General features: G+C 44.5%; 1 protein-coding gene across 1 annotated transcript; it reads left to right on the top strand.

Annotated features, from left to right (window-relative positions):
- The first annotated feature begins 11,204 nt into the window (after window positions 1–11,204).
- Window positions 11,205–11,807, top strand: LOC148182888 (olfactory receptor 14J1-like). Its single transcript, XM_088063857.1, has one exon. The coding sequence runs from the start codon at window positions 11,220–11,222 to the stop codon at window positions 11,805–11,807; it is 588 nt and encodes a 195-aa protein (XP_087919983.1). The 5' UTR covers window positions 11,205–11,219.
- Window positions 11,808–12,075: the final 268 nt, after the last annotated feature.

Genomic DNA, 12,075 nt, shown 5'->3' with positions numbered 1-12,075 from the left:
GGTGGGATTTTTCTTGAATTTTGAGGGATTTTGTGGAGACTTGAAGAATTGTGAGGGATTTTTCTTAGCTTTTTTGGAATTTTTTGTGGAGATTTTGTGGGATGTTACTGGAATTTTGGTGGGGTTTTTGAGGAGATTTCTGCAATTTTGTGGGATTTTTTGGGATTTTTGTGGAATTTTGTCTGGATTTTGTGGGATGTTTCTGGAATTTGGTAGGGTTTTTGGAAGTTTTAGGGAATTTTGTGGAATTTTTTTCTGCAATCTTGAGGGATTTTGAGGATACTGAGAAGAAATAGATGAGGGATTTTTCTGAGATTTTGTGGAATTTTGCGGCAGTTTGGTGGATGGGATGTTTTTGCAATTTTGGTGGGGTTTTCAGAACATTTAATGAATTGTGTGGGATTTTTTTTGTGGAATTTTGTGGGATTTTGTGGAGACTTGAAGAATTATTGAGGGATTTTTCTTAGATTTTTGTGGAAATATGTGGCGATTTGGGTCGAAAGTTTCTTCTGGAATTTGGTGGGGTTATCAAACATTTATGGAATTGTGTGGGATTTTTCCTTGAATTTTGTAGGATATTGAGGATTTTTTATGAGAGTTTTGTGGAATTTTGAGGGATTTTGAGGAGAACATGAAGTATTTTGAGGTATTTTTTCTTAGCTTCGTTGGAATTTTGTGGAGATTTTGTGGGATGTTACTGGAATTTTGGTGGGATATTTTCTTGAATTTTGTGGGATTTTGTGGAGACTTGAAGAATTGTGTGGGATTTTTTCTTAGCTTCTTTGGAATTTTGTGGAGATTTTTGTGCGATGTTACTGGAATTTGGTGGGGTTTTGAGGAGATTTCTTTCAATTTTGTGGGATTTTTTTTGAATTTTGTGGAATTTTGTCTGGATTTTGTGGATTTTACTGGAATTTGGAAGGGTTTTGGGAAGTTTTAGGGGAATTTTGTTGGGATTTTTTCTTGAATTTTGTGGGATTTTGTGGAGACTTGAAGAATTGTGAGGGATTTTTCTTAGCTTCTTTGGAATTTTGTGGAGATTTTGTGGGATGTTACTGGAATTTGGTGGGGTTTTGAGGAGATTTCTAGCAATTTTGTGGGATTTTTTTGGGAATTTTGTGGAATTTTGTCTGGATTTTGTGGGATGTTTCTGGAATTTGGTAGGGTTTTGGAAGATTTAGGGAATTTTGTGGGATTTTTTTCTGCAATCTTGAGGGATTTTGAGGAGACTTGAAGAATTGTGAGGGATTTTTCTTAGCTTCTTTGGAATTTTGTGGAGATTTTGTGGGATGTTACTTTAATTTGGTGGGGTTTTGAGGAGATTTCTGCAATTTTGTGGGATTTTTTTGGGAAGTTTTGTGGAATTTTTGTCTGGATTTTTGTGGGATGTTTCTGGAATTTGGTAGGTTTTGGGAAGTTTTAGGGAATTTTGTGGAATTTTTTTCTGCAATCTTGAGGGATTTTGAGGATACTGGAAGAATTATGAGGGATTTTTCTGAGATTTTGTGGAATTTTGCGGCAATTTGGTGGGGTGTTTTCTGGAATTTGCTGTGGGTTTCAGAACATTTAATGAATTGTGTGGGATTTTATTGTGAAATTTTTGGGATTTTGTGGAGGCTTGAAGAATTTTGAGGGACCTTTCTTAGATTTTGGGGAAATATGGGGCGATTTGGTGCGATGTTTCTGAATTTGGTGGGGTTATCAGAACATTTATGGAATTGTGTGGGATTTTTCCTTGAATTTTTGTAGGATATTGAGGATTTTTTTATGAGAGTTTTGTGGAATTTGAGGGATTTTGAGGAGACATGAAGTATTTTTGAGGTATTTTTTCTTAGCTTCGTTGGAATTTTTGTGGAGATTTTGTGGGATGTTTACTGGAATTTGGTGGGATTTTTCTTGAATTTTGTGGGATTTTGTGGAGACTTGAAGAATTGTGTGGGATTTTTCTTAGCTTCTTTGGAATTTTGTGGAGATTTTTTGCGATGTTACTGGAAATTTGGTGGGGTTTTGAGGAGATTTCTTCAATTTTGGGGGATTTTTTTTGAATTTTGTGGAATTTTTGTCTGGATTTTGTGGGATGTTACTGGAATTTGGAAGGGTTTTGGGAAGTTTTAGGGAATTTTGTGGGATTTTTTTTTCTGCAATCTTGAGGGATTTTGAGGATACTGGAAGAATAGTGAGGGATTTTTTCTGCGATTTTGTGGAATTTTGTGGCAATTTGGTGGGATATTTCTGCAATTTTGGTGGGGTTTTCAGAACATTATAAATGAATTGTGTGGGATTTTTTTGTGGAATTTTTGTGGGATTTTGAGGAGAAATGATGGATTTTGAGGTATTTTTTTTTTAGATTTTGTGGAAATTAGTGGGGGTTTTGTGGGATGTTACTGGAATTTGGTAGGGTTTTGAGAAGCTTTCCTTCCGCAATTTTTGTTGTGAGATTTTTCTGGAGTTTTGTGGGATGTTGTGGAGACTTGAAGAATTATGAGTGATTTTTCTTAGATTTTGTGGAAATTTGTGTAGATTTGGTGGGATATTTCTGCAATTTGGTGGGATTTTTCTTGAATTTTGTGGGATTTTGTGGAGACTTGAAGAATTGTGAGGGATTTTTCTTAGCTTCTTTGGAATTTTGTGGAGATTTGGTGGGATGTTTCTGCAATTTTCGTCGGGTTTTGAGAACATTTAGGGAACTGTATGGGATTTTTCTGCAGTTTGGTGGGATTTTTCTTGAATTTTGTAGGATATTGAGACTTGAAGAATTGTGAGGGATTTTTCTTAGCTTCTTTGGAATTTTGTGGGGATTTGGTGGGATGTTTCTGGAATTTTGTGGGATTTTTTTTGTACTGTTGTGGAATTTTATGGTATTTTTGGGATTTTGAGGGGACTTGAAGAATTCTGAGGGATTTTTTCTTAGATTTTGTGGAATTTTTTGGAGATTTGGTGGGGTGTTTCTAGAATTTGCTGGGTGTTTCAGAACATTTAATGAATTGTGTGGGATTGTTTTGGAATTTGGTGGGATTTTTCTTGAATTTTGTAGGATATTGGGGAGATTTTGTGGGAGTTCTGTAGAATTTTTTGAGGGAATTTGAGGAGTCATGAAGGATTTTGAGGTATTTTCTTTGATTTTGTGGAAATCTGTTTAGATTTTCTGGGACGTTTCTGGAATTTTGTGGGATGTTTTGTACTCTTGTGGAATTTTCTGGGATTTTGTGGGATTTTGAGGAGACATGAAGAATTTTGAGGTATTTTCTTTGGTTTTTGTGAAAATTAGTGTGGAGTTTCTGGGATGTTACTGGAATTGGGTGGGGTTTTGAGAATATTTAGGGGAATTTCATGGATTTTTCTGCAATTTTGTAGGATATTGAGGAGATTTTGTGGGAGTTTTTGTGGAAATTTTGAGGCGACTTGAAGAATTATGAGGTATTTCTTAGATTTTGTGGAAATTCGTTTAGATTTTGTGGGATGTTTCTGGAATTTGTTGGGCTTTTGAGAAGATTTCTGCAATTTGGTGGGATTTTTCTTGAATTTTGTGGGATTTTGAGGATACTGGAAGAATAGTGAGGGATTTTTCTGAGATTTTGTGGAATTTTGCGGCAGTTTGGTGGGATGTTTTTGCAATTTTGGTGGGGTTTTCAGAACATTTAATGAATTGTGAGGGATTTTTTTGTGGAATTCTGTGGGATTTTGAGGAGACTTGAAGAATTATGAGGGATTTTTCTGAGATTTTGTGGAATTTTGCGACAATTTGGTGGGATGTTTCTGGAATTTGCTGTGGTTTTCAGAACATTTAATGAATTGTGTGGGATTTTTTTGTGGAATTTTGTGGGATTTTGTGGAGAAATGACGGAATTTTGAGGTATTTTTTTAGATTTTGTGGAAATTAGTGGGGGTTTTGTGGGATGTTACTGGAATTTGGTAGGGTTTTGAGAAGCTTTCCGCAATTTTGTTGGAGATTTTTTCTGGAGTTTTTGTGGGATGTTGTGGAGACTTGAAGAATTATGAGTGATTTTTCTTAGATTTTGTGGAAATTTGTGTAGATTTGGTGGGATATTTCTGCAATTTGGTGGGATTTTTCTTGAATTTTGTGGGATTTTGTGGAGACGAAGAATTTTGAGGGATTTTTCTTAGCTTCTTTGGAAATTTTGTGGAGATTTGGTGGGATGTTACTGGAATTTGGTGGGGTTTTTGGGAAGTTTTAGGGAATTTTGTGGATTTTTTTCTGGAATCTTGAAGGATTTTGAGGATACTGGAAGAATAGTGAGGGATTTTTCTGAGATTTTGTGGAGTTTTTGCGGTAGTTTGGTGGGTTTGTTTCTGGAATTTGCTGTGGTTTTCAGAACATTTAATGAATTGTGTGGGATTTTTTTGTGGAATGTTGAGGGATTTTGTGGGGACTTGAAGAATTTTGAGGTATTTTCTTTGATTTTGTGGAAATTAGTGGGGATTTTGTGGGATGCTACTGGAATTTGGTGGGGTTTTCAGAAAATTTAATGATTTGTATGGGATTTTTCTGCAATTTGGTGGGATTTTTCCTTGAATTTTGTTGGATATTGAGGAGATTTTGTGGAGTTTTGTAGAATTTTGAGGGATTTTGAGGAGACCTGAAGAATTTTGAGATATTTTTTAGATTTTGTGGAAATTTGTGGGATTTGGTGGGATGTTTCTGGAATTTGTTGGGCTTTTTTGAAAATTTCTGCAATTTTGTGGGATTTTTCTGGAATTTTGTGGGATTTTGAGGAGACTTGAAGAATTGTGAGGGATTTTTCTTAGCTTCTTTGGAATTTTGTGGCGATTTGGTGGGATGTTTCTGGAATTTGGTAGGGGTTTTTTGTACTGTTGTGGAATTTTCTGGTATTTTGTGGGATTTTGATGAGACTTTATCATGGGGTGACTTTACCTTTAAGGTGGTTTTAGGAGCTAAGGAAGTTGAAGTTGCTGGGGACTGATAGGAGCCTTTTCTCCTGACCAATTATCAGTCATTACTGGGAATTGACAGCAGTTTTGACCATTGAAAAGTGGGATCAACTTGTGAACCCTACCTTAAGATGTAAAGCCAGAGCTCTCTTGTCTCTCTTTGTTTCCTGGCTGTGAAAGGTAACAGAGCTCCAGGCCTCCCGTTCCCTGCCCAGGCCATGCGGCCGGGCAGGGGCTGGGCTGGGCCTGCCGCGGCTCCCGGCCGGGAGATGGGGCCTGCGGGGCTTGCCCCGGGCTCTGGCCGGGCCAGGCCGGTCCCTGGCTCGGCTGCAGTTTTTGCTGTGACTGAATTCACCAGAGATGCTGAGTAAAGAAAAGAAAAAGCTCTGGACTTGCGGCAGGCTGAGACAGTGACCACACTCTCCAGAGCAGCCATGAAGAATTTTCTATCGCAGACAGCTCCAGCTGCTGCTCCGGCAGAGATCACAGAACCATCTACAAAGCCTGGACAAGATTTTAACCCTTTCATTTCCCAGATGAGACTTGCAGATTAATCTTTTTTTTTTATCCAGAGAGAGAAAAAGAGAGTGATCAACATGAAAAGAGACTTTATAAACTACCAGTGACAGGAAAGAAAAGAAGCTTCAGGAAAGGTAGAGAATAAGGAGATGCTTTATAAGCTGAAATATCTTTCTGTTAAAGCTATGGAGATGGACAATAATGTTCTGAAAGAACTCCTTTAATTGGAATGGAGTGTTCAAAGTGTGGATTTTGAGCAAAAGGTGGAGTAATTATGATACAGTGAGGTGCTGGAACAGAGGGGGGAGAAATAATAGTTGAAGATTTGGGGCCACTTGAGGCAAGGAGAAAACTTCTGTTTCCAGCGAAGCTCACAGAGACAGATGAAGAGGACTTTTGCCTTTGAATAACTCATCCTTAAAAATGACATCCCTAGACTCATTGACCCATACACACCTCAGAGTGATGTGAAATGGGAGGAGTGAACTGATGGCAGATTTCCGGGCAGCTGGCATCAGAAAAATAGAAAGCTGTAACAGAAATAGCTTTCTTGCAAGAAACCCCATAGATTAGCAGAAGCAGACTTCTGTTTCTCTACAAAGGCTGATGAAAAGACTCTAGCAGGAATTGGGACTGTTTTAAACACCAAAGTTCTAAAGTTTTTTTGTCTCTATGTTGTCATGTGAACAAGGGAATGGTTGGATAGTGTGGGATAAAGGGGTTTTTCTGGAGGTTTATTCTGGTGTTCTTATTCTTGTAGTTTTGTTGATAAACTTTCTTTATTCCTTTTAAGTTTTCAGCCTGTTTTTCTTTTGTTCTAATCCATATCTGACAGCAAGAAATAGTAAGTTTTCTAGTCATTTTTTTAGTTACTGCTTTAAAACCATGACAAGCCCCAAAGGCCTGAGAGGGTGATGAAAGTGCTGGTGCTGTGTCTGTGCTGCTGAGCTGGGCTGGGCTCCTGGCCCAGAGGCAGCTCCTGGCAAGGGCAGCGCTGCAGAGAGACAGCTCTGGCCAGGAGCAGCTCCTGAGCACAGCCCAGCAGGGCTGGGGCCCTGCCAGGGCAGCTCAGGGACACGAGCAGGCCCAGACAGAGCTGCCAGGGGCTCAGCACTGGCAGGGGCTGTGGGATGTGCCAGAGGGGGCTGTGTCACAGCAGCACCTCTGTGGCTGTGTCCTGGAGCCCCAGAGCAGCTGGGATGTCAGAAAGGGGCTGTGTGACAGCTCCGAGTGGGTTGTGTGAGGTCACAGATGGGGCTGTGACATCACAGAGTTTGTTGTGTGAGGTCACTGAGCAGCTACGGCATCACAGAGGGGACTGTGTGACATCATAGAGCAGGGTGTGACATCGCAGTGTGGCTTTATGACATCACAATGTGGGCTGGGTGATATCACTTAGTGGGTTGTGACATCACAGAGAGGACTGTGACACCAGAGGTTAGATGTACAACATCACAGAGAGGGTTGTGACATCACTGAGCGGACTGTGGCACCACATGGTTGTGATATGAAATCCTAGAGTGGGCACTGACATCATAGAAGAGCCATGTGACATCTCAGGACAGGTTGTATGACATCACAGTGCCAACTGTGAGATCATAGAGTGAACTATGAAATCAAACATGGCTGTGTGACATTACGGGAGGATATGTGACATCATGAGGTGGTTTTGTGACACGTAAGAGACACTGTGACATCACAGAGCATGATGTGACATCACAGAATGGTGGTGTGACATCTTGGGGCAGGTTGTGTGACATCACTGAGTGGGCTGTGACATCCTAGGTGGCTGTGTGACATCACAGGGGGTATTGTGAGGTCACTGGGGAGGTCACTCTGTCCTGATCTCCCCTCACAGTTCCCCCTAGAGAAGTCCAACGCTGCCCTTGGAGCAGCCTGTCTGCACAGGAACACTTCCAGGGCTCTCTGCATTTCCCTCCCCTCACTCTTGCCTCACTCACACACCTCCCAACAACCCACTTGGTGCTTTCAGCTGCAAGGAGTTCAAAGCTTGTCTGTCCTTCAGCAGCTGCTCTAATTCTGCCTTCAGCCAACTCTGGGGTTGTGTTTCTTGTAGAACTCCCTGTGTGTCTGAAACATTCCTTGTGTGGTTCTGCCTTGGGGAAGGGGAACCTCCTTGGTGGCACCTTGGCCTTGGCACACACTTGAGGAGGGTGTCTGTTTTCCATGGGGAAACTCAGCAGTTTTAGATTGACAAAATCAAAGAAGGAAAACCCCTCTTTGCCTGAGTGCAGCCAGTTCTGTGAGCAAAGCAGGTCCCAGGAGAGTGAGGAGAGACAGGATGGGGCTGGGGAATGTGAAGCAAGGTTGTCCCCACTGAGTCAGACCTCAAGGCACAGCTTCTCTGACTTGGCCAGGCCTCCTTAGGAGAGACCCTGGATCAATATCCATCACTGAATGCTGCAATCACCTCTGCTCTAAAGAGAACAGGAATAAAAGACACCTTAAAAATAGGAACACATTTCTTAGAAGCTCTTTGAACTATTTCTCTATAACTATTGTAGGAAACTTTCCTAAGAACTGCACCAGACCAGAGGGAAATTGAGGCACAGCCATGGATTGTTAGGATTTGTTTGATCCTAATGAGCCCCGTGGTGCATTTGGAGCTGAGCCCTTCAACTTCAGGACCTGAGGAGAGACTGCACAAACCTTTCCATCCAGGAAACAAAGTCAGAGGAAACACCCAAAGTGTCTCCAGGCATTAATGGGTACCACTGAGGTCCATCCCAAACACAGGCTCCTCATGGACTCCTTGGAGGAGAGAACTGGAGGCCAGGATTGCACAAAAATCTCCCAGAGACTCAGTGTGGAAAGGAAAATCCAAAGTAGCTGAAAAAGCCCTGAGTATCTCAAAGTATTGATGAGCCCCACTGAGTGTCAATGCAAAGCTCCCAAGGGACTCATTAAAGCAGATAATTGGGGCCATGATTGCACAAACTTCTCAGAGACTCAGTGTGGGAAGGAAAAAGGAAAGTACCTTAAGAACCTGAAGTACCTTGAAGCATTAATGAGCCCCACTGAGTGTTGTTACTGACAAAGCCTCTCAAGGGACTAATTACAGCAGATAATTGGGGCCATGATTGCACAAAGCTCTCAGAGACTCCAAAGCAAAAGCCAAAGTGCTTTGGAAAAGCTGCAGTCCCTGGGAGCATGAAGGAGCCCCCCAGGGCCATTCCTGAGCAAGGCTCCCCAGGGACTCCTTCCAGCAGATCCCTGAGGCCACTGGCATGTGGGCTAGGGGGGATGCTGAGGGCAGGCCAAGGGGGTGACAGTGGCCAGCCTTGCTGGGGCTGTGCCAGGAGGCCCCAGGGCCTCAGGACAAGGTGTCTCCTCACAGCCCTTGCTGGCACAGCATTGGCTGCTGTGGCCCAGGGCACCAAGCCTTGGCTTCTCTTTGTCCCCAGCTGTCATCAGTGCCTCCAGTTCTCTGCTCTGCCTGGGGCCTGGGGACACTTTCTCAGTCATGTCCCTCAGTGGGACCCATTAAAAGTGAAAGAAACTTTGGAGTTGGATTCTGACTTGGAGTTCTTGAGAGCTTTCTTCCCCTCCCTCTCAGGGACTGATGTTCAGGGCCTCAGCACAAAGCCCCAAGAGGCTCATTAAAGTCCTGCTGCTGTGTCTGTGCTGCTGAGCTGGGCCGGGCTCCTGGCACAGAGGCAGCTCCTGGAAACCAAGAAGAGCTTCAAAAGCACATTTCTCTTGCTGAGCAGCTCTTCTGCCAGCCCAGCAGGGCTGGGGCACTGCCTGCAGCCACCCTGGGCACAGCCCAGAGGCACAGAGAGCTTCAATCAGTCAGGGCTGGGAAGGTGCTGAGAAGTGCCTGGGGCAGAATCACTGCCAGCCCTTGACACAGGAAGCCTCTGGCTGCAGGACAATGCAGCTGCAGCTCCTGGAGGCATCTCCTCAAGCTGGAACATCCCAGTGCCTACAGACTCTGTGAGAACAACTCTGAGTATTTCTGGTGGAGGGGAGGTGAATGCTCACGAAGCTCTGACATGCTGAGGGTTTCTGATCAGTCATAGAATATTTCCAAGACAAGGATTTTGATAAAATGAGGACATTGCCTAAGATTTTGTGTTCAGTTTCCTACTATTGGAGAATGGCAGGGAGGGGTGGAATAATATTAAAGGTATTATGAATTTTGACAAGTACCTGAGGCATACAAACTGTTAGTTTTAGTGATCAGTGGGTTCACAGGAGATTCCTAATGTGCTTTCAGCCGCTCTTCCCATGGACTGCACCAGCATCACCTTTGCTGGACCCATCAGGCTTTGTCTGAGCTGTCCTTTCTCCAAGCTGCAAACAGAACCTGTCCCCAGCCAGAGCCCTGCAAACAGGCACGGTTCTGTCAGGCCAAGGAGAGTGCACAGAGATTTGGGGGATCTGTGGGTGCTGGCAGGGAGAGATCAGGCACAGGGAAACACCTGCAGGAGGAAAATCTCCAGGAAGCAGAGAGAAGATCAGGGAATGAGAGAAAACAAAAGCTCAGAAATCTTGTGGCAGAGAGAGTTTAGAGATGTCCATAGGAGCCCCTGCAGTGCAGCCCCTCCCTCTGAACAAGCCCACTCCCTCCTGTCCCCCCAGCCCAGCCTCTGCGCTCAGGGCCGGGCTCCCAGGTGTGAAGCCCCTCCTGTGCAGGCAGAGCTGCAGCAGAGCCGTGGGGCAGCTCTGCAGCCCCGGGCCCAGTTCCCTCTGCAGAGCACAGGGCTGGGAGCAGCTGCCCGGCACTGGGGGCTCTGGCAGGGGGCACGGCTGGCTCAGGGGGATGCTGTCCCCAGTGCCCGGCTCTGGGCAATGCTGGCAGTGCAGCCAGGGAAGGAGCTGGATCTCCCTTCATCCAGTGCCATCATAAGGACACTTGGAAATCTCCCTGAGATTTCAGTCCCAGCTGGGAGCTTCAATCCAGGATGCAAACCTGTCCTAGAGCATCTCTGTGTTATCTGAAAGACACACAGGGAAAGGCAGAGGTGTTCTGAAAATGCTGTTGGGTTGGTGAAATGAGGAACGTGAGTCCTTGGATACAAATGTGGAGCTGGGCTGTGGTGGATCCATCTGCTTTATGCAATATCTAGCTGTTTTAATAGGAAAACATGGGAAGGTGATCACCCTCCATTTGAGGAAGGTTAAAGCCCCGAAAAACTCTGAACAGGTCAAACCATAGATCATCTCCCTTCACTCTCCACTCATTACTTTGTCTCACAGAACTTTCTCTGTTCTTCATGGGGGCAGCAGAAATGCAAAGAATACCAGGAGAGATATGCGTGAGCTTATAAAGAAAACCTTACAACTCTTAAACAGAAGAGTGTGTCCGTGTGTGTTACAGAAGAGGGAGAATGGGAAATGTCTTTGATTTTGATTATAGACATCTCTAACTCTTCACGGTCCTTTTCTCCAGGCAGTACCCAATGTCCAGCCACAGCAAATGTCCAACAGCAGCTCCATCAGCCACTTCCTCCTGCTGGCATTGGCAGACACGCGGCAGCTGCAGCTCCTGCACTTCTGCCTCTTCCTGGGCATCTCCCTGGCTGCCCTCCTGGGCAACGGCCTCATCATCAGCGCCGTAGCCTGCAGCCACCACCTGCACAGCCCCATGTTCTTCTTCCTGCTCAACCTGGCCCTCACTGACCTGGGCTCCATCTGCACCACTGTGCCCAAAGCCATGCACAATTCCCTCTGGGACACCAGAGACATCTCCTATGCAGGATGCTCAGTCCAACTATTTTTTTTTTGTCTTTTTTGTCTCAGCAGAGTATTTCCTCCTGACCATCATGTGCTACGACCACTATGTGTCCATCTGCAAACCCCTGCACTACGGGACCCTCCTGGGCAGCAGAGCTTGTGCCCACATGGCAGCAGCTGCCTGGGCCAGTGCCTTTCTCTATTCACTGCTGCACACGGCCAATACATTTTCCCTGCCCCTGTGCCAGGGCAATGCCCTGGGCCAGTTCTTCTGTGAAATCCCACAGATCCTCAAGCTCTCCTGCTCCAAATCCTACCTCAGGGAACTTGGGCTTCTTTTTTTTTCTATCTGTTTAGCACTTGGCTGTTTTGTGTTCATTGTTTTCTCCTATGTGCAGATCTTCAGGGCTGTGCTGAGGATCCCCTCTGAGCAGGGACGGCACAAAGCCTTTTCCACCTGCCTCCCTCACCTGGCTGTGGTCTCCCTGGTTATCAGCACTGTCATGTTTGCCTACCTGAAGCTCCCCTCCATCTCCTCCCCATCCCTGGATCTGGCAGTGTCAGTTCTGTACTCGGTGGTGCCTCCAGCCCTGAACCCCCTCATCTACAGCCTGAGGAACCAGGAGCTCAAGGCTGCAGTGTGGACACTGATGACTGGATGGTTTCAGGAACATTAAACTGCTTGCCAATTTCTGCAAATCACTTGTAATAAAAATCATCTTGGATACTTTTTGTTGGTTTCATTGTGGAAGTTCTTTTCTTTTGTTTTACTTTCTTAATATTTTCCACAATAAAATCTCATTGTTTGTGCTATTTTTCATTTTGTTTCTCCCCAGCATCACTGTTGCCTCACACTGTGTCAATGAGGGCCTGTGCTCCTGGTGGTTTTAAAGGAGCTAAAGGATTACCCAGCAAAGTTTTCTCCAGAGATGCCCCTTTTGTTCC

Source organism: Pseudopodoces humilis, chromosome 18, assembly GCF_049639895.1.
Source record: "Pseudopodoces humilis isolate 2021_Gansu_Grassland_sample_001 chromosome 18, ASM4963989v1, whole genome shotgun sequence".
NCBI lineage: Eukaryota > Metazoa > Chordata > Aves > Passeriformes > Paridae > Pseudopodoces > Pseudopodoces humilis.
This window is presented reverse-complemented; position numbering and strand designations above follow the sequence as displayed.